This window comes from Vipera ursinii, assembly GCF_947247035.1.
Source record: "Vipera ursinii genome assembly, chromosome: 1".
Taxonomy (NCBI): domain Eukaryota; kingdom Metazoa; phylum Chordata; class Lepidosauria; order Squamata; family Viperidae; genus Vipera; species Vipera ursinii.
Window position 1 is genome coordinate 351,067,755 of NC_139512.1, and position 25,731 is coordinate 351,093,485.

The 25,731-nt window shown below is 43.6% G+C and overlaps 2 protein-coding genes across 4 annotated transcripts in view; one reads left to right on the forward strand and one right to left on the reverse strand.

The window, feature by feature from the left end:
* The window catches only part of TADA2A (transcriptional adaptor 2A), a 59,720-nt gene extending 50,497 nt beyond the window's left edge, over window positions 1-9,223 (reverse strand). For all 3 annotated transcript variants that reach the window (XM_083379799.1, XM_083379798.1, XM_083379800.1), the window contains exons 1-4: window positions 8,998-9,223; window positions 5,880-5,968; window positions 2,357-2,463; window positions 1,881-1,940 (exon numbers count right to left, since the gene is read on the reverse strand). In XM_083379799.1, coding sequence (XP_083235925.1) covers window positions 1,881-1,940; window positions 2,357-2,463; window positions 5,880-5,904 — 192 coding nt within the window. In that variant the 5' untranslated portion in view covers window positions 5,905-5,968; window positions 8,998-9,223. The remainder of the gene's footprint in view (window positions 1-1,880; window positions 1,941-2,356; window positions 2,464-5,879; window positions 5,969-8,997) is intronic.
* Window positions 9,224-11,018: 1,795 nt separating this feature from the next.
* On the forward strand, window positions 11,019-25,412 carry RRP15 (ribosomal RNA processing 15 homolog). Its single transcript, XM_083350168.1, has 5 exons — window positions 11,019-11,123; window positions 13,400-13,677; window positions 17,685-17,782; window positions 19,262-19,463; window positions 20,452-25,412. Exons 1-5 carry the CDS (start codon window positions 11,042-11,044, stop codon window positions 20,611-20,613), a joined length of 822 nt encoding a protein of 273 aa, XP_083206294.1. The 5' UTR covers window positions 11,019-11,041; the 3' UTR covers window positions 20,614-25,412.
* The last annotated feature ends 319 nt before the right edge of the window (window positions 25,413-25,731 follow it).

The window sequence follows — 25,731 nt, forward strand, 5'->3', positions numbered from 1 at the left end:
TTGTTCCAGTGGGAATGGGTGGATTTCATTTTTGCTCATACCTGCAGGCATAGAGAATGATACCCATATTTGCCCCTAAAAACAATCCAATAATGAGCTTACAACGTCCATTGATGACTAACAGATTTAACATGCAGAACAGTTTCAAATGAACACTTTTGTCACCGAGGCAAACTGCTGCTTGCAGACTGACATTTTAGGAGTTTCAGCAGCACCCCACAGGAATTTTAACTAATTATGCCACACAAAGTAAACATCACTCAGGCTGTAATTATTGTTAGTTATGAAGCATTGTTATGAAATGTAACAAAGAATTTCTTGCTAATTTAGCTGTGGGCCAGCTAATCCTGGACGGAACATGGCAGGAGTGGTTAAAATAAAGCACGGCTTGCTTTAGGAGTGTTAATGGATTGGAAAATGTTAATTGTTCTGCATGACAAATTATTAACAAAGGTATTTTCTGATTCAAACTCTATGTGAACAAAAGCATTACATAAATAACATTTCGTTCAGATTCTCCCAACTGGACACATCAACTGGGGGTTGTGGAAATTGGTTGAAATCAACATTATCTGGAGTTCACCCAGTTGGAAGAAAAAACAGGTTTATTACAGGCTTATTATCTTCTGAGACTGATGTGGACAACCTATATTTTCCCAGCTTTTTCTTGGTGGTTTTTGTTATTAAACTACTGAAATTCAGTTTCAAACTACCAAATTAAGAAGCATGTGGGTTTTTCCCCTCTGGAAAAACAAGGCACAGGAAATTAGTTGGAAGCTTCTGAGGTCCGTTTTATTTGAGAACCCTCCAAAAGAATTCTTGTTTTGTTAAATTTATTTGCCGCCTATCTCACCGTGGGGCTACCTTAAAGTGGCTTACAACAATAAAAAGGAAGCAATGAAAAGAGTGTTCAGAGAACAAAAGATAATAGAACAATAAAAAGAACATAATGAGAATACATCAATATGATAACCAAAATAGATGGAACAATGGAGAGCAGAGAACAGGGTGAAGGTGAGGGTAGAGTCTGCCAATAAGCCCGCAGCCATTTCCAGCTGATATTTATTTAACAAACAAATAAATAATAAGTATTTTAAAAATTCCTTTCCCAAGTTTTTTGGTACTGACTTTATTATTCCTACACTTTCAGTGAGTGAAATAATTGTTTAAAAGGGTACCCCTAAACATAAAAGTTCCCTGCACCTGTATTGTTAGGACATATTCCATAAAGAAAGAGGCAGCTTGGTGTACAGGTTAAGATGCTGGCCTAAAAACCAAGAGACTATGAGTTCTAGTTCTGCCTTAGGCATGAAACCTGGCTGGGTGACTTTAAGCCAGGGGTCTTCAAACTTGGCCCTTTTATGACTTGTGGACTTCACCTCCCAGAATTCCTCAGCCAGCATGCCTGGCTGGGGAATTCTGAGAGTTGAAGTCCACAAGTCATAAAAGGGCCAAGTTTGAAGACCCCTGGCTTAAAGCAAGGGTCTCCAACCATGGCCACTTTAAGACTTGTGGACTTCAACTCCAAGAATTCCTCAGCCAGTAGCGCCTGGCTGAGGAATTCTGGGAGTTGAAGTCCACAAGTCATAAAAGGGCCAAGTTTGAAGACCGCTGCTTTAAGCCAACTGCCAGGAGACTGTGAGTTCTAGTCCTGTCTTAGACATAAATGCCAGCTAGATGACTTCGGGCAAATCCCTTTCAGGCCAACTAACCTCACAGGGTTGCTGTTATGGGGAAAACAGGAGAAGGAAGGAGCAATAAGTATAAACCGCCTTCAGTTATTAATAAACGAATATAGGCAAGAATAAAAATCTAATAAAAAAGATAGATGACAACAACTGAATAAAAGCAAGACAGATGAATTAGAACTGTACGTTTACCATTATTTCATAGGAGTGGTCATTTTGATGCTTCTTATATTCAAATCCTCTTGTGAAGCACTGGAAAACAAGGTTAATATTTGTATTCATTCTTGTTACAAGGAGTTTTGAGGAATCACAAAAGACGGGGCCCCTGCCTCCCTTTCCCACCAGTACCATTTCATCACAAGCAAAAAGCGTTCTGTCACTGTTGTTATTTACAGAAACATTTCCAGCAAACATTTTCCTTTTGCTAGCATTGTTTCATAAAAACAGGCACCCAGAATAAAGCTTGGGGGAAGATGGGGGGGGGCAACCCCTCTCCCTTTCAAAACAGGTGAATATGATCAATGCCCCAAATTGACAAGGAGCCTCTTCTGGAAGAAAGAATTCTTGTCTGTTCGAGCTTACTCAGTCCAACGATGGAACAAAATCAGCCCCAGTGGCCAAGAGATTGTCCTTGCGTTCTCTTCTCTCTCCTTGTAAATATAATTTACCTGCAAGCATAGCAAAAAAGGAGGTGGGCCGCATTCTGCACATTTGATGTACGGCTCTGCAAGGTGAGAGGAACATCCTCGGCATGGTGGCTTGTCAAAAGGGTCGTCTGTGAAAGAGCAAAAGTAAGATGTATTTTAAAAATAAACAACGGGCTTCTTTTTAGCAAATTTCTTCCTTCTGTATCGGCAGAACATTGGGTGCGTACACATTTGAAACCTGGGTGCTGACTGAGGATCAATCATCATTATAAGAAATACAGCCAAAGTTCTACAATCTCTTATTTCATAATCATACGTACTCAGAATTTAATATACAGGTAGTCTTTGAATAACAACAACTGGAAGGGACCTTGGAGGTCATCTAGTCCAACCCCCTGCTCGGGCAGGAAACCCTCTACCATTTCAGACAAGTGGCTATCCAGTCTCTTCTTAAAAACTTCCAGTGTTGGAGCATTCACAGCATCTCTGTTTAGTGACAGTTTGAAGTTACAATGGCACTAAAAAAAGTGGGTTACAACTGTTGCTCACACTTACAAACAACACAGCATTCCCCAGTCACGTGATGAAAATCTGGATGCTCGGCAACTGGCATGCATTCAGGATAATTGCAGTGTCCTGGGGTCACGTGATCCCCATTTGTGATCTTTCCAGCCAGCTTTTGATAAGCAAAGTGCACCGGGGGAAGCTGAATTCGCTTTATAGCTGTGTGATTCACTTAACAACTACAGTGATTTGCTTAAAAAATGTGGCAAAAAAGGTCATAAAATTGGGCACGACTCACAGAACAACCCCCCCTTGCTTAGCGATGTGAATTCTGGTCCCAATTGTGATTGTGAGTTGAGGACGGGCTGTATCAATTATGCATGTTTCACCCATTCAACTGGGTGGAGAAAATCCATTTGCTTGTGAGTGCAGAGTGACATTCAGCAAAGTGATCTCATGATTTCTTTACCCAGCAAGGAAGAACAAGTCTGCTAGCACCTTAATTGTTATCCGATTTATCACGGTAGATAGTATCATGGACAAGCACTGTGACCGTGGGTGAAGTTTCCACTTGGATAGGCTAGTAGTCTATGTTTATAAATACCAAAAAGCGGAAATAAAACCACAAAGAAATCCAAGCTATGTTTTGTTGTTTCTTTTACAATTCAGTGAAGGGATCCTTCAGGACGGCAGTCATGAATGGCAACTATTGTGTTGATTAGCACATGTAACAAGACAAGAAACTTTTGCCCTTAGTCATGGCCAGATAGAATTCTCTCTTACAAACTTGACACAGGATACTCCCTTTAAAATTCCTCTGTTAGAAAATGGCAACTTTCCGAGAAGCACAAATTCTGGAAAGGAGAAGGACATTTTGTTCCCCCTGCCAGCCTAATAGTCCTAACCCTCTTAATCCTTGCTTTGACTCGCCCTTGTGTCTGCTCCTAGCCCTGGAAGGGAACATTGATAAACAGTGGATCTGTTTGTCAACCAAGAATCTTTACTGCCATCTAGAGGTTGGCTTGAAACTTAACATGAAGAAAACCAAGATCATGGCATCCGGCCCTCTCAATTCCTGAAAATAGATGGGGAAGAAATGGAGGTAGTGACAGATTTTATTTTCCTGGGCTCCAAGATCACTGCAGATGGGGACTGTAGCCAAGAAATTAAAAGACGCTTGCTCCTGGGGAGGAAAGCCATGTCAAATCTAGACAGCACACTAAAAAGCAGAGACATCACCCTGCCAACAAAAGTGCGTATAGTCAAGGCCATGGTCTTCCCAGTGAAAGCTGGACCATAAGAAAGGCTGAGCGCCAAAGAATGGAGGCCTTTGAACTATGGTGCTGGAGAAGATTCCTGCGAGTCCCTTGGACTGCAAGGCGATCAAACCGGTCAGTCCTAGAGGAGATCAACCCTGACTGCTCTTTAGAAGGCCAGATCCTGAAGCTAAAACTCAAATACTTTGGCCACCTAATGAGAAGGAAGGACTCACTGGAGAAGAGCCTAATGTTGGGAAAGAGGTTGAGGGCAAGAGAAGAAGGGGACAACAGAGAATGAGGTGGCTGGATGGAGTCACTGAAGCAGTAGGCGTGAGCCTAAATGGACTCCAAGATGGTAGAGGACAGGAAGGCCTGGAGGAATGTTGTCCATGGGGTCGCGAGGGTTGGACATGACTTCGCAACTAACAGAGGTTACACAAATCTTTGCAGACCAACTACTGCAAAGTTGTTTTACTGGGGAAGAAAGGAAATATAAACATCCTTATATAAAATAAACATCCTTGTGACTTATCGCCACAACTGGCACCAGAACTTATGTTACTAAGTGAGGCAATGAACTCTGTTAATTTCATATCTGCTGGATGCTGAGTGAATCACTGTGGTGCTCAAGGAAATCATGAGGTCATTACGTGAACCTGGCTTCCTCCATTGATTTTGCTTGTTTGGAAGCTGGTATGAAAGGGGGTAAAGGATGATTATGTGACCCCAGGATGCTGCAACCCTTATAATACATGCTGGTTGCCAAGTGCCCAAATTCTGATCACATGACAATAGGAATGCTGCAAAAGTCATAAGTGTGAGGACCAGTCACAAGTCACTTTTTTCAGCACCATCATAACTTCAAAGGTTGCTAAAGAAATTAAATCGAGGACCATCTCTAAAGGTTAAAATTCCTATTATAATTCTGATAAAAATGGGGACTCTCTGGTAGCTATTTATGGATCGCTTATTGAATCAACATGCTATTTAAAAATGCACTCCATCTTTAGATACATGTTTAAATAAACTTCATTTCCACTCCATATTATTTACAATAATGTTCTATATGCCACTTTATAAAATGGAGCTGGGTTTGATAAAGCTTAAGAACAACCCTCCTTATGTTGCTACTGGGATTAATGTTTGTAGTATTTCCAGCTGGCATGCCTTTGGTTTATACTGTAATAAAATATTTTTAGTTGTTTTTAACATGCCATAATACTCTTGGCTTATTTTGCTACAACAGATTAATTGCACTATTTAAGAGATTCATTCATATATTTTCTTTCAGTTTTAAGGCATTTTTTTTTAAAGTAAGAATTTTCAAGTTACTTCTAAGTCGTCCAATCTTGGCAACTTTCAGGATTGTGGACATCAACTCCCAGAACACCCCTATTCTAAGTTGTCTGACTTTTGCCTTTTTTCACAGAAAGCAGAAGAGCAGATCTACCTCAGTGGTGTATAAAAAAGTTGGCAAATACCTTTGAACCACAAAACTGTAGAACTGGAAGAGACAACTGTCTGAAATCTGCTGTATAATTATTCCATTATTAAGAGGAGGCTATACAGCCTCTTAAAACTTCCAGAGACAGTGAACTCACAAGCTCCACTATTAGGATTATTCCATAACGTAAGAACATCTTGCCTCATAAATGAAGCATGTTCTGCCTTCACCAACCCAGAGTCTAATGCTAAATTTAATTTATTTTACAAAGGCTAAATAACATTCTTCCTTCTAAAAAATGTTTTTTTTTTGCAATTCCAGAGTTAACATTACTTACTGCTAAATGAAGCCAGGTGATCCATGAACCTTTCTAAGATGCAATGGTAATTGCCTTCTTTTGAATGACGCTCTATGGATATTCAGCCACTGCAAAAAGAGGGGAAAAAACACATCTAGCAATTTTTAAGCACTGAGAAGTTTCCCAAGTTCATCTCCATTAGATTCAGGTGAAACAAGCTCTACCTAAGTCTGACCCTATATATCCTAATTTTTCAAAGTGAATCACTGTGTAGTATGATGGGTAACTTTCTGTAGTTTCAAAAACAAATAGGATTCAAAGGAACTGCCTGCACAGAGTAAAAAGGAATTCATTTTACCGGTTAGCAAGTGGATTAATTTGAGTACAGGCAATCCTTACTTAATGACCACTCATTTAGCAACGGTTTAAACTTATTATGGTGCCGAGTGATACTTTTCACCTGTACTTGTAGCTGCAGTTACTGCAGCATCTCCATGGTCACATGATCCAGGCACTGGGCAAAGGTCTCACAGTTACAACACTGCAGCATCCTGCAGTCACATGATCTCCATTTGCAACCTCTGTTGCTGGCTTCTAGGCAAGCAAAGTCAATGAGGAAGATGGCAGAAGATCACAAATGGCTTAACCATGGTGCAGAGGTTCCTTAATGACACCCACTGGAAATGCCAGAACTGCTGTCATTTAGTCGCCTGGTCATGTGATGTTACACTTTACATCTGTGTCACTCAGTGACATAAGAACTGTAATTCGGACAAGAATTTAAGTGAGGAGTACCTGTACTTTGATGGAATCAACAAAATGTATGGAGAAATGTTAAGATGAAAACTAATAAGTTTGAAATGCATATCAGTCTCCCTTAATTCTTTGTTAGCAATTTACACAAATGTTAAGATGTGTATATAGTGATAGAAAGTTAGAATATGTGAGTTGCAAGGAAAGATTATGGATAGTCCTTGAAATATGACTACTCACTTAGCAGCTATTCGAAATTATGACAGACCCCTCCCTGCAGCTACTTATGACCCTGTTTCAAAGTTCAAAGTTGCCTCCCCTCTGGTCATGTGATCAGGTGTTGGGCACTTGACAACTGGCCCTCATGCAGGACCATTTGTAGCATCCCATGATCACATGACTATTCTTGGGGGGGGGGGGTTTGCCAGAAACACCCATTAGCTTGGGACAATCACTTAACCACCACAAAAAAGGTCATAAAATCAGGTGTGATCATGTAGCAATCTGCTTAATGACCACAACTTATAATCAACTTACAATTATAATTACAATTTTGGGCTCATTTACAGTCATCAGCCAAGGATTTCCTGCATTTGCTAAAGAAGCAAAAATAGCTTAATTCAAGAATCTTTTTCCACCCAGTTATATGGAAATATGAATTGGATACATCACAAGAAACATAATCTTGTAGTTAAGGCAGCAGACTAGAAACCAAGAGGCGGTGAGCTAAGTCTTGTCTTAGCCATGAAAGCCAGCTGGGTGACTTTGGCCCTGCAGCTCTCTCTTACCCAACCCACCTCACAGGGTTGTTGTGGGGAAAAGAGGATGAAGATGTGTTGGATATGTTTGCTGCCTTGAGTTATTGTAGAAATAATAAAGGCAGGATATAAATATATAAATGTATAAATGAAATTTGAATGTGTTGGGAACGGAGTAGTTAAGAAGTGTGTGATGTAAAACAAGGATTCGAGACACAATGAAGAAGTGCTAAATGAGCATGGGTTGAACACAAAAGTGCACAAACAAGGCAGAATGAACAAGAATTGCAACACAAAATTAATACAGGTAGTCCTCAACTTACAACCATTCGTTTAGTGACCATTCAAAGTTACAACAGTACTGAAAAAAGTGACTTGTGACCATTTTTCACACTCACAACTGATGGAGCATCCCCATGGTCATGCGATCAAAATTGGCAACTGGTTTCTATTTATGATGGTTGCAGCTTCCTGGGGTCACGTGACCCCCTTTTGCAACCTTCCAACAAGCAAAGTCAATGGGGAAGCCAGATTCACCTAACAACCGTGTTGTTAACAACTAGAGTGCTTCACTTAACAGCTGTGGCAAGAAAGGTCATAAAATGGGGCAAAACTCACTTAACAAATGACTTAGCAACATAAATTTGGGGCTCAACTGTAGTCATGATTTGAGGACTGTCTGTACCTGAAGGAAGAATGGACAGGAAAGGGAAAACTCTGAAAATCCTGGTCGCTGAAGAGGATATTCCAAACACAGGAGTGAGAACAAAAGGCAACCCGTATAAAACAGGAGTCTTCAAACTTGGGCCTTTTATGACTTGTGGACTTCAACTCCCAGAATTCCTCAGCCAGGCACACCTGGCTGAGGAATTCTGGGAGTTGAAGTCCACAAGTCATAAAAGGCCCAAGTTTGAAGACCCCTGGTGGTATAAAGCGTTGCATGGATGTGTGTGGAATTCCCCAGCCAGCATGTGTGGGCTTCAACTCCCAGAATTCCCCAGCCAACATATTGGCTAGGGAACTCTGGGAGTTGAAGTCCATGCACCTTAAAATCGCTGACCTTGAGAAACACTGCTTGACATCCCTATAAAGTCTCCTCTAAACAAGCTGAACTCTCGGGGGATTCATGAACTGCTCAGACATGTAGTTTTCTTGGAAAGTATAAGAAAGTAGTTTGGCCCTGGCTTTCTTCTTGGGCGTTTTTTTTCTAACTTTCCGACTGATCTGGAATTGGATCTGCTGCCCCCTAGAGGGCGACAACCGCTACATCGCACCCTGACCATCTCAACCGCCCCTTTCTTCCCTCCCTCCCTCCTTGCCAAACTCGCTGCTTACGTCAGCGCCACGCGCCCCCTCGTCCAATGAGCGGGAGCCGCCGGCGCACGCGCAGCCCCCGCCCGCGTGGCTCCTCACGGCACGCGCTCCCCGCTTTTGTTGCCCACCCCCCCTCTTTCTCCCCCCTCCCACCCACCCACGCGCATGCCCTCTTTCAGGCTCTTCTTTCTCCCGCTTCCCCTCCCACCGAAATCACCTCCCCGGCTTATTTATTTTATTGATTTGTTTCTTCCTTCACTCTTTTCGTTCCACCGAAGCCGGCTTGGCTTTGCCTATATACCCTCGGCCGGCCTTCCGACGTTTAACGATACCTGCTCCGGACAAACCTCCGGGCGGAAGGTCCTTAATCTTCCAGTCTTTTTTTTCCTTTCTTTCTTTTTCTTTCCCTCCCTGTTGATGCTTTGCCGGCGCGCGCGCACACGCGCCTGCTCCCGCTCGAACGTGCTCGAGCCCGATGGGCGGTGGGCGGGGCATCGAGGAGGCCGAGCACGCGGGCACCTCCTTTCCCCCCCCCCACGGCCCCCGTTGGCCGTCGCCCCCTGCCGCTTTCCCGCCTTTTCGGCGCGCGCCCGCGAATGTTCTTTCGAGGCGGGCACGCGCTGCCCAGGTGTCCCGTTGTAGTACGAATGAGCGAGAAAGGGAGGAAGAGTAAGGCCGAGACCAGGGGTCTTCAAACTTGGCCCTTTTATGACTTGTGTACTTCAACTCCCAGAATTCCTCAGCCAGCGTGTCTGGCTGAGGAATTCTGGGAGTTGAAGTCCACAAGTCATAAAAGGGCCAAGTGTGAAGACCCCTGGCCGAGACTATATAACTCACAAGGGTCGTCAAACTTGGCCTTTTTTATGACTTGTGGACTTCAACTCCCAGACTCCTGCCATAACTATTTGGATTTGCACGCCGGCCCTCCCGTTAAAAAAAAATAAAATTAGCCGTTACTATGGGAAATAATAATAATAAATAATAAACCTTTATTGTCAAAGTACAACATGTGTACATTGAGATTAGCTGAGCCTCCCGCCCCCTCTCTCCCCCCAGCACACAGTGACAACAAACCCTCCATCCCACCACACCATGTGAACCCACTACACCACACACCGGCCTCCCAAGTCAATTCTGCATAAGATTATGTCCCATTTAAAAGCCTAACAGCCCACGGATAAAAGCTATTTTTCAGCCTGTTGGTACGGCTGGCTATATTCCTATATCTCCTACCGGATGGTAGGAAAGTAAAGAGATACCGTCCAGGGTGTGAGTCATCCCTGAGAATCTTCCTCACTCTTCCAAGCCAACTTCCATTAAGCTCTAAAATGGGTCGTTAGCAGTTAAAACGAACCGTGAGCAATTAAAATGGGAAATTAATGACTACAATAATGGCTGTGTGGTTAAACCAAGCGCTTCTCAACCTCAGGCATTTTAAGACCTGGGGGCTTCAACTCCCAGAATTCCAGCTGGGGAATTCTGGGAGTTGAAGTCCGCGCACATCTTAAGTTTCTGAGTATCTATGGAGAGTCTCAATCATCCGCCTTGTCCCAAAGCTGCTTTTCAAAAGGCAACTTAATCTGGCTGCTTTTTTTTTTTTTGAAAAGCACCTTTTGGGTTACGTTTCTGAAATTGAGAAACAGTTTTGGGGAGCTCCGTTCAGAGCCTGGCTCCTAGCCTTTTATTATAAGTCACCCACTGAGTCCATTCATTCAAATTATTTAATTTCCTTTTAATATTTGTAATTTTGTATTTTACTCTTGCCCTGTGAACCGCCCTGAGTCCTCAGGGAGAAGGGCGGTATAGAAATATTATTAAATTAAATTAAATTAAATTAAATTAAATTCAAAATGAAATCTCAGTAGACTTGCTAAATCCTGCTTTACAAGAGCTTCTTCCTCCCATTTCTTGCATTGATCGACCCCCGCTTTCTTGCAGGCTTCTTCCTGCATCCATCCTTCCTTCCTTTTACTTTTTTTCCTTCCTTCCCCCTCCTTCCCTCCCTCCCTCCCTTTATCTTTTTCCTTCCTTCTTTCAATTATCCTTTCTCCATTTTCCCCTTCCTTTCCTTTACTTCTTTTCTTTCCATTATCCTCCCTCCTTCCTTCCCTTTGCCGCCCATCTCGCTTGCCAAAGCGACTCTAGGGGAAGTCTTGGGCTGAGACACCCAGGTTCCCCCAGATCACCCCGTCGTTCCCAATTGACTGTAGCACACCCGCTCCGAGAGCTATTGCGTTCTTCCCGTCCAGAATTAAAACGTGTGGGCACGCAACAGGTTAAAACCCCCGCCCATCCGCGTCCTGTCTCTAAAAATAGTCCTGCCCGGAACTTTTGTGACGGGTTGCGTGTTTTCCCCGGACCGCTTTAAGGGTCGGGATGAGCAAGATGGCGGCGGCTGCCGTCGATCCACGTGGGGAGGCGAAAGTTCTCGGCGCTGAATTGGAAGAAAGCGATACTGGTAAAGCTGGGGACGAGATTTGCAACTGGTTAGCCGGCTAATGGATGGCCGATGGGAGAAGAGGCAGCGGCAGTTGTGGAGAAAGACAAAAAAGGGTTTCTGCTTAAAAAGCGACGGGACAAATTAAAACCCGTCTCCTGTATTTATAACGGGAAGCGTAGGGGGTCCCTGTTGGGGAATGTCTGGTTAACAGCGCCTTCTTTCCCAGCTCATTAGTTCTGGCGGTGCTTTTTTTTTTTGAAAAGTTTTTCAATACATTTTATCTTTAACAATCCCTCCCCCCACCCAACCCTTCCTAACCCTCCCTAACCCTCCCCCTCCCTTTCCCCCCTCCCCCCTCCCCGACTTCCCAGGTATAAAGGTAAAAACAATCATTAAACAACCATATGTTAACAACAATAAACTATTAAGTCTATCGCACTCTAGCTCATATAAAATGACTACAAGCAATACTAATATCACCTCAAAACTTATAAAAATGCTAAATGAAACTTTTTAGTCCCATATTTGTTCTGGATGTAATCAATCCACTTTGGCGGTGCTTTTTTGTAAAAGAAAAAGGGTGCCGGAACTCACACGTGTCATACAACCCGCGTTGCCTACCCTTTACAAGGTTCCATCCAAAAAAGGTGCCGGAAATTAATAAATTCCGTTCTGAGCGTTCTGTGAGGAAAAAAAAGTCCTGAGTTCTGGTGTCTGTAGCTTTTTCCGTTTCTCAGCCTCCCACGTGATTGTGGGTCACTCGCTTTTTCTTGGGGTGCCACTAAAGGAGAATATTTGTAGCTCGTAGTTGAAATGAAGGGTCCTTGCTGCCCTCGGAGCTTGCTTATTTTCTTGCAGACATCAGCGGTAGGCACTGATGATGTTATCTAGTTTGGGTAATTGAAATTTATGCCAGAAAACAAGCTCAGAGACCCTCATTTTCTTGGGTTGATTTATTTCTTTGCTCGATATTAATTGCCGCTAAAAAAGAATATTTGTAGCTCAGAGCTGAATTGTGGGGTCCTTGGTGCTCTCTGTGCTTGGTTGTTTGCTTGCAGATGTTTCGTTTTCCAACTAGGTAACATCAGTACTAGCAATGTTATCTACCAATGAAATGTCTGCAAGAAAACAACCAAGATCAGAGCACCGAGGATCTCACGATATTAATTGCTTCACAAAAAGGCAGTCTTATTGCTCATCCAAAGACCGATGAAGTTTCCTCATAAGGTAGTGAAATTGAGAGTTTATGTTGGTGTGGAGCCTTGGTGACCACACAAAATTTTCCCTTGGAGGATCTGTTTTTAGCTTGATCCTTCAGGTGTTATAACTGTTCACTTATAGCCGCTGTAACTCAGTCTACCTTCCTGGCTGATGATCATTCAGCACCTTTCCCAGCATTAGATCTTTCCCCAGAGAGCTGGGTCTTTGATCTTATATCCAAAGTAGGATCATTTGAGCCCGTAATTTGCATCTTGAGTGAGAATTCTGGGTTGATTTGTTTGATGATTCATTGGTTTGTTTTCTTGGCTATCTTACTGTCAATACTCTATCCTGCTTCAGGGTCCAACTTTCACTTTCATAGTGTCACAGGGTATACTGTTGCTTATAGTGATCTTTGTAGATATATCATGTGATCACATATCACAGCATCTGAATATTTTTTTCCAAGGCCTTCATGGCTGCTCCTGACAAGGGCTAGTGTCCATTGCATATTTGTTGCCTGCTTGTTCCTTTATTGCTAATGGGTAATCCTAAAAGGAAGAAACCTACCTCTTCGTTGTCAATCCTAAAACTGGTTGTTGTACCTTTGTCATTAGATTGGTTGTCTTTATATTTGATTTTGGGAGAAAAGATTTCCAATTTTGGGCTATCAAGTAACCAGATTAGCATAGCACAGATAACTGAAGCTTCTTCCAATTTTCTTTCTTCCTCCATATCTTCTTTCAATCCAGCTTCCCTTAATATATAGTCAGACTGTTGAATGAATAGAGTGCTCTACGCTCCTAATCCTTAGACAGTTCAGAAAGATATAATGATCAATAGTATCGAAATCCAACTGAGATGAAGCAGATGTAGATGGATTGCACTACCCCATCTTGGTCCTGCCAGAAGTCACCTTGGTTGTGCAAAACGCACATTCTCATTGTTTCCTTGAAATGATACACGCTTCCCTTGTTCTTGTGGGCTACTAGTTAAAAACAGTGATGGATACTTGAATTAAGTTACAAAAATGTACATAAAGTATTTTGGTTATGGATATGGTGCAAGTAACAAGGATGTTCTGTTTCTTTCAGGATCTGAGTGGAGTTCAGGGGTTCCAGAAGACAGCTTTTCAAGTGATGATGGAGAGCAGGATGATGAAGTTGATGATACACCTAAGACTCCAGATACAGATACACCTAAAGATGCAGCAAAATCCAAAGAAGCAGGAAACGCTGGATGGGCTGAAGCCATGGCCAAAGTGCTTAACAAAAAGGTTTCTAGTGATAAGCCCACTATCCTGTTGAAAAACAAGGAGCGGGATGCAGAGCGAAGAAAAGCAAAGCAAGAAAGATTGGAGCAGAGGAAGCAGGTAGGGAAAAGCATATTACTGCTAGTATTCAAGAGATGTGCAGTGGTTGAGATATAGATCATCCTCAGCGTATGATCACAATTGGGATCAGAATTTCTATTGCCAAGCAAGGCGGCTTTTGAGTAACTTCCACCTGATTTTACTTTTTTTTGCCACCGTTGTTAAACGAATCACTGCACTTGTTAATCACATGGGTGTTAAGCAAATTCAGCTCCCCCCCATTGATTTTGCTTGTCAGAAACTGGCTGGGAAGATTGCAAATGGTGATCACATGGCCTGAGACCAGCCATGTAAATACATGCCGGTTGCCAACTGCCCTCATTTTCATCGCAAGACCATCGGGATGCTGCAATGGTCATAAGTGCAAGGACAGATTGTAAATTACTTATTTGCAGTGCCATTGTAATTCTGAACAGTCACTAAATGAATGGTTAAGTCAAGGATTCCCTGTATCACAAAACCCTAATTTTGGCAAGTTAACTAATTCTGTCTAAAGATTCTTGGATACACGGGCAGCCATATAAATTGGATTAACAAATAAATGTAAAACTGTTGTTAAATGTATAAAATGAATATTTTAATTCTCTTTTTGGGAACAGAGAAACATATTACATCATGCCCCCAGGCATAGGATATTACATGACTTCTACTTCTCTTCCCCTCGGAGGGGGAGAACGTCTATATTACTTTCATAGTGTATATCCTGTATGATAAACATTTTCAGTTTCACTGCCATTAAGAGGCAGGTAACACATGAAATATAATTTTTAAAAATACAAAACAAAATGGAAGGTAAAATCATACATAGCCAGAGAAAATAAATGCATTCCCCCCAAAAAACTGTTTGGGGCCGCTAAACAAAGCGTGTAGAATGTTCAGGTTTTCAAAGCTATCATGCCCACAAAGATGTTAGCTGCGAAGTCGTGTCTGACCCATCGCAACCCCATGGACAATGTTCCTCCAGGCCTTCCTGTCCTCTACCATCTTCTGGAGTCCATCTAGGCTCACACCTACTGCTTCAGTGACTCCATCCAGCCACCTTATTCTCTGTTGTCCCCTTCTATTGCCCTCAATCTTTCCCAGCATTAGGCACTTCTCCAGTGAGTCCTTCCTTCTCATTAGGTGGCCAAAGTATTTGAGTTTCAGCTTCAGGATCTGGCCTTCTAAAGAGCAGTCAGGGTTGATCTCCTCTAGGACTGACCGGTTTGATCGCCTTGCAGTCCAAGGGACTCACAGGAGTCTTCTCCAGCACCATAGTTCAAAGGCCTCCATTCTTTGGCGCTCAGCCTTTCTTATGGTCCAGCTTTCACTGCCATACATTGCAACTGGGGAGACCATGGCCTTGACTATATGCACTTTTGTTGGCAGGGTGATGTCTCTGCTTTTTAGTGTGCTGTCTAGATTTGCCATGGCTTTCCTCCCCAGGAGCAAGTATCTTTTAATATCTTGGCTGCAGTCCCCATCTGTGGTGATCTTGGAGCCCAGGAAAATAAAATCTGTCACTACCTCCATTTCTTCCCCATCTATCTGCCAGGAATTGAGAGGGCCGGATGCCATGATCTTGGTTTCCTTAATGTTAAGTTTCAAGCCAACTTTTGCACTCTCCTTCTTCACCCGCAACAAGAGGCTCTTTAGTTCCTCTTCACTTTCTGCCATTAGAGTGGTATCATCTGCATATCTTAGTATATGAATATAATCTTTTGTTTTGCCCTATGGTTTAGAACAGGGGTTCCCAACCCTCAGTCTGTGGACTGGCACCGGGCTGCAGCATGTCAGAAGCTGGGCCGCGCAAACAAGTGAAACCCTTTCCGCAGGATGCAGGCAATACATGAAACCACAGCCCTTCTGGTCCGCGGAAAAACCTCTCTCTGCAGAACTGGTCCCTCGTGCCCAAAAGGTTGGGGTTCTCTGGTTCAGAAGGAAGCCTTTTCATGGCTTCTCCCCAGTGAGACAGTAATAATAATAATAATAATAATAATAATAATAATAATAATAATAATAATAAGAATAAGAAGAAGAAGAAGAAGAAGAAGAAGAAGAAGAAGAAGAAGAAGTTGGAAAGGACCTTGGAGGTCATCTAGTCCAACCCCCTGCTAAGGCAGGAAACCCTATACCATTTCAGAAAAATGGCTGTCCATTTTGTTCTTAAATAAGGATTTAAAGACCAGTAGTAGTAACACTGAGACTGTAGTTACATTTCTGGAGGGTTGTTTTATGAAGAAAATTGGGCACTTTTGACTTCCTTCTAGCTATTTTATAGAAACTCAAGGAGGTTTTTTTTTGTTTTTTTATTTTCTCAGCATTAAGCCAAAATTGTTTCAGAGTTAACAGCAGACATATCTAGTAAAGCATACTTACTATCCGTCTAAGCCTTGAAGCTTTTCCTCTCTTATTAATAACAACGTAATAAACGGAGTTACTAGTTGCTAAATAAGTTGTATACACGACACATAGTGTAAATCAGTGTTTCTCAAGCTTGGCAGCTTTAAAATGTGTGCATCTCAACTCCCAAAATTCTCCAGGCAGAAACCCAATTAACCTCCACCCCCCCCCCCTGGCAATAACAACTAAACCAGTGGTGGCGAACCTATGGCACGCATACCAGAGGCGGCACTCAGAGCCCTCTCTGTTGGCACACGCGCCACCACAGCCAGCAGCAGGTCCACCAGACGGCCACCACCGCCCAGAGCAGGAGCCGCGTCCAGCACAAAGGAGGCAAAACAACCGACTAACAAGTTCAAGTAGAGGTGGTAGAGCAGAGGTCACCAACCATTGTCGTTTGGTGGACTGGAAGAAAAGGGAGGGGGAAGCATTTCACATGCGTGCAAGGGGCCGCGAGCACGCACGTGCTGCAAATGGGGCGGGGCTAGTGCCTGCGTGAAGACCCAGATTGTTGGGGGCAATTAAGCTGACTTTGTAATAATGCCGCTTGGGGTGTGTGTGAAGGCCCTAATAAGCAGGCATATACATAGAATGAAGGCTACTGCTAAGCTTGTAAGCCGCCCTGAGTCTTCGGAGAAGGGCGGGATATAAATGGAATAAAAATAAATAAATAAATAAATAAATAAATACTAGCCCTGCCCCATTCTTGTGTGGTGCAGCACCTTGTATCTGCACCCCGCGCTGCGGTGGCAGCCGTTTTTGCGCCTTGCAGCACGGTGGCATTTTGCACCCCTGGATTTTGCGTGCCAGAGGTGCCTCCCTGCCCCCCACCTCGAGGGCACCACAGTGCGGATGCGACCCTGGCACTTTGCGATAAATAATTGGGTTTGGGGTTGCGGTTTGGGCACTCGGTCTCTAAAAGGTTTGCCATCACTGAACTAAACCGTTGATGGGCTCCGTATCACCCTGGGGTCATCAGGGCAGCTGACCAAACCCTACCTTCAGAGCCTTTTAAAAACATATAGGATGGGGGCCAATCCTATCTCTACAAGGATGGCGCTCCACAGGGAGGAAGCCACCATGCAGAAGGGCCGTCTTGGTCCTATCAGATGGACCTCCTTAAGAGAGGGAACCCGTAGCATTCTTTGCCTCCCTGCTCTGGTAGGTCAAGTAGACACCACTAGGAAAAGACAGTCTTTCAAATAACCTGGCCTTAAGCCCTGTAGGGCTTTAAATATGTCAGCCAGGACCTTGAATTGGAGCCAGAAGCCAATCAGTAACCAGGGCAGCTCCTGTAAGAGAGATGACCTGCGTGCAAATCTAGAGTTGCACAAGACCACGTGGGCGTCCACATTTTGAACTAACTGAAGCTTCTGGATACTTTTTAAGAACACTTTTTCAATTTAATTGAAGGAAAGCAAATTTATCCTTCCTGGGTTGGTGGTGGTGGTGGGGATTCTTCTCTTGTGCCTTCCCGAAAGTTGCTCTTTAGTGTGGAAGAGTGAGCATCAGTAATCATAATGCCAGTGTTCTCCTGTAGGAGATAATAGCTTGGAGGGCATTTGATTCTTCCTTCAGTGCTTTCTATTAAGTGGCTAATTTCTTCCCTGTGTTTTGTAACCCAGCTGAATAAAAAGCGAGAATGGGAAATGCTGTGCCGAGTGAAGCCAAATATCGTCAAAGACAGAGAAGTTGAGAGAAACCTTCAGAGGATTGCCACAAGGTAAAAATGAACGTTTGGGCTTTGGAAAGATTTTGGATTTAGATTTAATAAAAAAATTTTTTTGCCTTTATTACTTTTATAAATAACTCAGGGCAGTGATCGTCCTACTTTCCTCACAACAACCACCCTGTGAGGTGGGTTGGGCTGTGACAGAGGGACTGGCCCCAAGTCACTAAGGCGGGACGAGAACTCGCAGGCTCTTTGTGATTGGTCCAAAGCCATCTGCTGGTCTCTATGCCTAAGGTGGGACTAAAACTCACAGTCTTCTGGTGATTGGCCCAAAGTCACCAAGCCGGCTTTCATGCCTAAAATGGGATTAGAACTCACAGCCTCCTGGTTTCTAGCCTGGTACCTTAAGCACTACAGCAAAGCAAAGCAAAAAGCTTTGCAGGGTTATCTGCTTCTGATCAAATCAAATTCTTGGCTGATTTGAGTGACTTGAATGATTTATATACGTGTCTATCTCATAAAATATCAGCAAAAGAGTTCAGAAGTCTTATAAAAAAACATAAAATGTGGTTCAGACTGTAATGTATTAAATCAGAGTTCCCCAACGTTTCCAGGTTGGTGGCCCGGTGGGGATGGTTTTGTGGGAGGGACAGGCACGTGCTTGCATGCATGAGCACTTGTTGCTTGCGCAAGGGGGCCCGAAAGCACCTGTGACTCGCACACGTGGGGCCCCAAGCACTTGTGCATGTGAGGCTCCTACTTCCGACACTCATGCAAGTGAGGCCGTGAGCCCCCACGACACTCGTGTGAGTGGGGCCCCAGGTGTCCACAATGCTCGCAGGAGTGGGGCTGCATGTGTGCACACCAACCAGCCACTCATGCAACCTAGTTGCGAATAGGCCATGGACTGCTAGTGGACCGTGGCCCATAGGTTGGGGACCTCTGTATTGAGTAACTAAGCTGGATTTCTTTGACTTTTGAATAAGCTTGGTAATTGGGGAAAAAATATTTCTGGTATCCTAACCCAGGGCTAGGCAGCCTCGGCTCTTTTATGACTCATGGAATTCTGGGAGTTGAAGTCCATGAGTCATAAAAGAGGCAGGGTTGCCTACCCCTGTCCTAACCCTACAGTTAGTCCTTTACTTACAACCACTCATTTGATGACTATTCAAAGTTACTAGCCCGTCACAACATCCCCATGGTTACGTGATCAAAATTCAGGCCCTTGTCAATTGGCATAAATATACAACAGTTGCAGGGATCCTGTGATCTCCATTTGCGATTGACAAGCAGAGTCAGTGGGGGAGGGGAGCCGGATTCTCTTAACAATTGTAGCCAAAAAAGGACCTAAAATTGGCACGACTCACTTAAGTGCTTTCCTTAACAATGGAAGTTCTGGTCCCAATTGTGCTCATAAATTGAAGACCAGCTATAATTATGCTTCCTTGTTGAAGCTGTGTCAGCCCCCCCCCCATAAACATTACTTCTGTCGTTAAACCTAGCTGCCTAATGATTCCTTTTAATTTCCAGGGGTGTGGTTCAGTTGTTCAATGCAGTCCGGAAGCACCAAACCAATGTAGATGAGAAAATAAAAGAAGCAGGCAGTTCTGAGAGGAAACGAGCTCAATTGATGTCCTCGGTTTCCAAAAGAGATTTCATCAACGTCCTCCGAGGAATGGATGGAAAAGAAATGGGACAAAATCCTGCTAGAAAGTCATCAAACAGCCGTCAGGTAAGGAATGTTCAGTCATTTTTTCCCCAGTGCTGTTATAACTTTGAACAGTTACTAAACAAATGATTCTAAGTCAAAGATACTCTGTAAATGAATTTGAAAGGAATAGGAGGAATACATGATTGGACAAGGAATTGCCTCCAGTGCATAAGCTCTCAGTGTACATACAAACAACTAAGTGATAGGTCATATATCATAAATCATAAGATCCAATCATAAAACATACATAACACAAGTGATAAATCATAAAGACACCAGTAGGAGAAGGTAGTAGGGAAGGTGAAAAGATGAGAAGGATAATAGCAATACAGCCCTACTACATGGGTAAATATCTTTAGGCATAAGACAATGCTGTGGGAATGCAATGTTTAGCAGAATGATGGCATGGAGGAAAAACTACCTTTGTGTCTAGTTGTTTTGCTATGCAATACGCTTCTGGTGGCAGCCTGAGAGAGAAGTGGAAACAGTTTATGTCCAGGATGCAAGGGGTCTGTAGATATTTTCTCAGTCATCTTTCTGGCTTGTGCAGTGTACAGGCCTTGGTGTATCTGAGATGGAGAGGGTAGCGATAGTTGATAGTGGTCTCCTCTCAAACCAACAGCAGAACACATTCAGGTGTTAATTGTTGGTGGTAAGTAGGAGCTGTGGTGGCGCAGTGTTTAGAATGCAGTTCACTGCCAGGAGTTCGATCCTGACCGGCTCAAGATTGACTCAGCCTTCCGTCCTTCCAAGATTGATAAAATGAGGGCCCAGATTGTTGAGGGCAAGATGATGACTCTGTAAACTGCTTAGAGAGGGCTCTAAAGCACTGTGAAGTGGTATATAAGTCTAAGTGCTATTGCTATTGCTAAATTCTTCTTTGAGCAGGGTATAAGATAATGCTAGTCTCTCAATTCAGACGTATGGGATACTGCCATCCTACCTCCAACTTTCCATTTCAGTTATCGTATGCTGAACTTTCCTCTACTTTGCATTCCCAAATTCTCAGGATAAGTCGAAATCTGAAGAAGCTCCAGCATGGAGTATCTTGCGAGACGATTACATGATGGGAGCCTCAATGAAGGACTGGGATAAAGAAAGTGAAGAGGAGAACAATGCTGGGGAAGACAGCAGCATCAAGCAGGAGAGTGGAAGTGATTCAGATCGATAATATTCAGAGTCACCCAGAAATCCAAGGGTATTTTTGACACTGTGCAAGGATTGGGGTTTAAAGGATGCCTTTTTTTATACCCAGACCACTTTAAAGAACATGAAACTTGGGCAGCCGATAAATTTAAATAAATTACAGTAATTTTAACAATGGATTAGCTAACTGTCCTGTGACTCTGCAACAATATTTGGCCAACTTGGCCAATCCAAATGCTTTTTGCATAGTTATGAATACTTGTAAGGTACCTGGGACGCGGTGGCTCAGTGGGTTGGGACGCTGAGCTTGTCGATCAGAAGGTCGGCAGTTTGGTGGGTCGAATCCCGAGTGCCGCGTAGCAGAGTGAGCGCCTGTTACTTGTCCCAGCTTCTGCCAACCTAGCAGTTCGAAAGCACGTAAAAAATGCAAGTAGAAAAATAGGGACCACTACGGTGGGAAGGTAACAGCGTTCCGTGCGCCTCTGGCGTCTAGTCATGCCGGCCACATGACCACGGAGACGTCCTCGGACAAGTGCTGGCTCTTTGGCTTTGAAACGGAGGTGAGCACCGGCCCCTAGAGTTGGAAACGACTAGCATGCATGTGTGGGGCAACCTTTACCTTTAAGGTACCTGGAGTCTTAAACTGGGGTGGGTTATACATACAGTATGTCTATATGCTGTACCTTTGCAGTCAGGAAAGGGATGGGTTTTGAAGTGGAAACTAGATTGATGGTCCCAATCAGGCACCCACCATTAAATCAGTCATTTTACTTTGCAGGTTTATTCGAGGTTTCACTGAGTTAGACGTCTTTGTTTATACATGGACTTTGTAAAAGGCTGAGACCATAAGATTTTGCTGAGGGTTGGTCTGTAATGGCTCAATCACACCTGCCTGGCACCAGTGTAAAGCAAAGAGTCCTTTCTACTTCAGTTAGCACAATGAAGCAGGAGTATTTCCTTTTGTTGTTGTTGTTGTTTCTTACTTAGAAACAGGTAAAATGGGCTACTTCTGTAATAGGAGAAAATGTATATTTACCCTTTTCCCTTATTGATAAAAGCGGCTGTGAAGTATTAATTTTCATTCGATCTATTTCTAATCTGAGAAACCCAGGGAGAAAACTTCCATTTGTGGTTTCAGTGGAAACAGAGGTTTTTGAGGAAACGTGCAAATTTAGGGAAGAAATTCTGTGATTCCTGCTCATTCGTTTCATTAGACTTAAAGCAGCCATTTGGCATTTCAGAAGAAAGGCATAACTGTAACCGGAAAGTTCTTTGTTATATATATCCTGTATATTTTGTCTTCTTTTTTGTGCATACAAGTAATCCTCGACTTACCGTATTTTTCCATCTATAAGACACACCCTTGTATGAGACACTCTGGCCTGCGAATTTCTGTTTGGAGCGCTGGCAAATCCCCTCCCCTTAGTGGCAAGCCCACGGGGGCTTGACACCTGCACCAGGCGGCATGGCAACCCAAACAGGCATGCCCTGGGCTGTGAAGGTTACCATTATTTTCCATGCATGAGATGCACCTGATTTTTGAACAGGGTGTGTGCAGGAAGAAATAGTGTCTTATACACAGAAAAATAGGGTAATGGTCGTAATTGAGCCTGCCAATTACGGTTGGAAGTTGTGATGGTTATAAAGCTGGTCATCACTAGACTCTTTTCTTTCTACAGTGTTTTTGTGGTCATTAAGTGAACACTGCAGTTGTCAAGTGAGCCGAGTGTTCACAAGGTGGCAAATGGGCCTGTTGCTGGAAACCAGAAATAAAAAAAAAAACGGTTTCTGGCAAAACCATTGTAAATTACAGTCATATGACTGTAGGACACTGCAAATGGCTGTAAATGTGGGCCAGTTGTTGAGCAACCAAAATACAATCATGTGACTACCAGTTGGGACAACTTTAGAACTTGGAACAGTCACTAAGCAACCAGCTATAAGTCAAGGGTTACCTGGATATACATATAACTTGAAAGAATAATATATTGCTACATCAAGAGCAATAATTGCTATTCCTAAACTTTGTATATATTTTTTTTAACTAGTCCCTAAAATTTGGCTTCTTACCATTGTTCCCATAAATATAACATTGCAGTAAACAGAGTTAATATTTCCCCTAAGCTGTGTCAGTCGAATATGGAAGTAGATGTGGCCTTTCAAGTTTCAATCCTATATTGCCATATTAATATCTATAGGCAGAGCATAATGCATAAATGAAAAAAATGCAAACATTTGCTGTTTTTAATGTAAAATTCGTATCTTGAGCAAATGGTTGTAGAACTGGACCCGGATTCTGTCTTTTATAAAAAAAAAACTGAGCAGAGAAGGAAAAAACATGAAATGTTTGTGTATTGTACAATACAGGTAATCCCCAAGTTGTGAGCATTCCCTTAGCGAACGTTCAAAGTTACGCGATAAGTACCCACCCCCCCCCAGCATTTATGAAGAAAATCCCAAAATTACGAATGTTGCTGCACCATGGCAGTCGTTCACCCTTACGAACCACCGCATTGGCACTGCAACATTCAACCTGGCTATTCCCTCCCTGGGTCTCCTTAGGCACCAGGCCTTGGATACTCACCTTGCGAAGATTGAGGTCGTTCGCTTTCTTGGCTGCTCCAGGCCTTCGATTTGTTCGCAGAGAATGGAGGCCTAAGTAACCCAGGTTCACACGACATCTCACACTACTGATCTCGCGGTGCTTTAGGCCTCTGTTCTCTGCAACAGAATGGAACCAAAGCCGAGGGATGCTTCTGTGTGTGCCTCTGAAGGCCTGATCTGGGCCTTAAGAGACCTCCTCCAGGCTGCTGCTGCCCGGAAATGAGGCTGGGGGACGTTTCCGTGTGCCTCCAAAGGCCCGATCTGGATGTCAGAAGGCTTATCCGGGCCGCTGCGCCCAGGAATGAAGCTGGGGGATGCTTCTGTGTATGCCTCTGAAAGCCCGGTTTGGGCCTCGGGAGGCCTCCTCCAGACCGCTACCACCTGGAAATGAGCTCAGGGGACGCTTCTGCGTACCTCCAAAGGCCCGATCTGGGCCTTGGAGGCCTCCTCCTGGCCACTGCCACCCGGAAATGGGCCGGGGGAAGCTTCCGCGTGCCTCCAAAGGCCCAATCTGGGCATCGGAAGGCTTTTCCAGGACTTCTGGAAATGGCATCCACACACTTCCGCAGGTCTGTTCTGGGCCCGGGAGGTCTCCGAGGCCCAGAATGGAGGCTGTGGGCAGTGGCCACATGCTTCCGGAGGTCTGTCCTGAGCCTCCAAGGCCTCCCTCTGCTCTTTCCGGGAGCAAAGAAACGAGAGGCTGGAGAGGAGACGGATCTTCACAAGATAAGTGACCTGGCCCAGCAGGATTGGGCGGGGGAGCAAATGTGGCGACCCCAGGGGAGGGAACATGCGGTGTATCATTGGGGGAGCTGCTTGGGTGGTTTGAAGCAGGTGGCCTGTTCCATCACTAGGCTCCCCCATGGCCTTCTCGATACCTCGTGTTTACTTAACGAGCCGCACTTTTTGTTCTGTTTCAGCCTACGACCGGCCCTGTTTGTGTGTCAGGGACAACCCCTTTTTCCTTTTTACAGTCAATAGGCTGGAAAAACCCAATCCAAATTTACGGTTCAAACAAAAAAGCAATAGAATAAATGAAATCAAAATATCAAACAAGAGTTAAACAGAAGTAACGAGAACAGACCAGGACACTCTCAGAACATCTTCAAACGGCTGCCTTCAGCAACCAGCCCCGCCCACACCTTCCCCTTTTATTATCAGTCCCAAGGCGTGGCTTCTCACTGCCTTCTCTTCCTCTCACTGAGTTGCCTCATTGATTTTCTCTGCTCTGCCCTGCTGGATTGCCTTCTGCTTCTAGCATCTCTGAACAGATTCAGCTGTGACTCATCTAAGTCCGACACCTCGTGCTCACACAGCTGGGGCCTCATGAGGAACATGACTGGAGGGGGCAGGCTGAGAGTCCTGCAATGCATTAGAACCTCCCTCCGACACCAAAGGCTCTCCAAACCCCTCCTCTGATTCATCGGACTTGGCTGCTGGGAGCACAGGCTGACACTGAATCACAACACATTTGCCCATGCATTAAATTAGCGAATGCCTGGACAAAAACTGGGAGTGATTTGTGTTCCAAGGTACGAGATGCACTCTTATGAATCCTCGGGTTACGAATGGAATGGGCAGGCTCCCTTTCATTCGTAACTCGAGGATTACCTGTATTATGTCCCTCTAAAAAAACAATTCCTGACACATTTTTTGCGTCAGATCAAAAGTTAAGGGGAAATGGGTCAAACTTTTACAATATTGTGATTTTTATGACATTTTTATCTGTGTTTGTCCCTTTTCCATGCTTCACCTTGTGATGTAACCTGCCTAGAGTTACCTTGATATTTGGGGCCGCAAATAAATAAATGAGATGAAATATTAAAACTGATTAAATGTTGATACTTGTAATAAAAAGTTTTATCTTATCTGACGTTTGGTCTGCTTCAGTGGAAAAACTCCTAGATTGTATTGTGTTAAAATGGGGTTGGTGGACTCTCTGCTGCTGCTGTAATGTTTTTGTTTTTTTGTTTTTCAGCAGTTAGCAGTTATTTTGTTTGGAGAAAGAACTGAGCGATTTTCAATAAGGGCAACCCCTCCACCCCCAACCCCCAAACTTGAAGAAATTAAAATAACTGAGGGAAAAAAAACCACATCCAGCCTTTGACTCCCTAAAAGAAAAAGATTGTTTGATTCTCCCTCAGTGGCCTTCATATGTCATAGCCTTTTAATAAGATCTCATTTGATTTGTCCTTAATTAATTCCAATGCTTTCACTGGATTAGACCGTTGAAAGAAAAATAGAATAATAAAAGTTTATTCAGGCCAGATTTTGGTGGCCTTTTTAAAGGGAAGATGCTAGTTCTGAGTAGGACATCTGTCGACCTAATTTAAATTTGAATGACTAATTCCTTCCTTGTAATGTTGGAAAAACAACGTTCATATGAGGCTTTTCTGATGGAAGAAGCATTTCCACATGCATTGATTTTTTTTTTAAAAAAATGTTAAACTCATAATGCCATGTTTATTATTTATTTATTTATTTATTATTAATTTAATTTGTATACCGCCCTTCTCCCGAAGGACTCAGGGCGGTGAAC

What these genes read in the sequence shown, in the direction of transcription:
- RRP15 (XM_083350168.1), top strand. Translation starts at nt 11,042, where the DNA reads ATGAGCAAGATGGCGGCGGCTGCCGTCGATCCACGTGGGGAGGCGAAA. An exon ending in ATTGGAAGAAAGCGATACTG is followed by an intron (nt 11,124 to 13,399) that starts GTAAAGCTGGGG and finishes TGTTTCTTTCAG; the next exon opens with GATCTGAGTGGAGTTCAGGG. An exon ending in GATTGGAGCAGAGGAAGCAG is followed by an intron (nt 13,678 to 17,684) that starts GTAGGGAAAAGC and finishes TTTGTAACCCAG; the next exon opens with CTGAATAAAAAGCGAGAATG.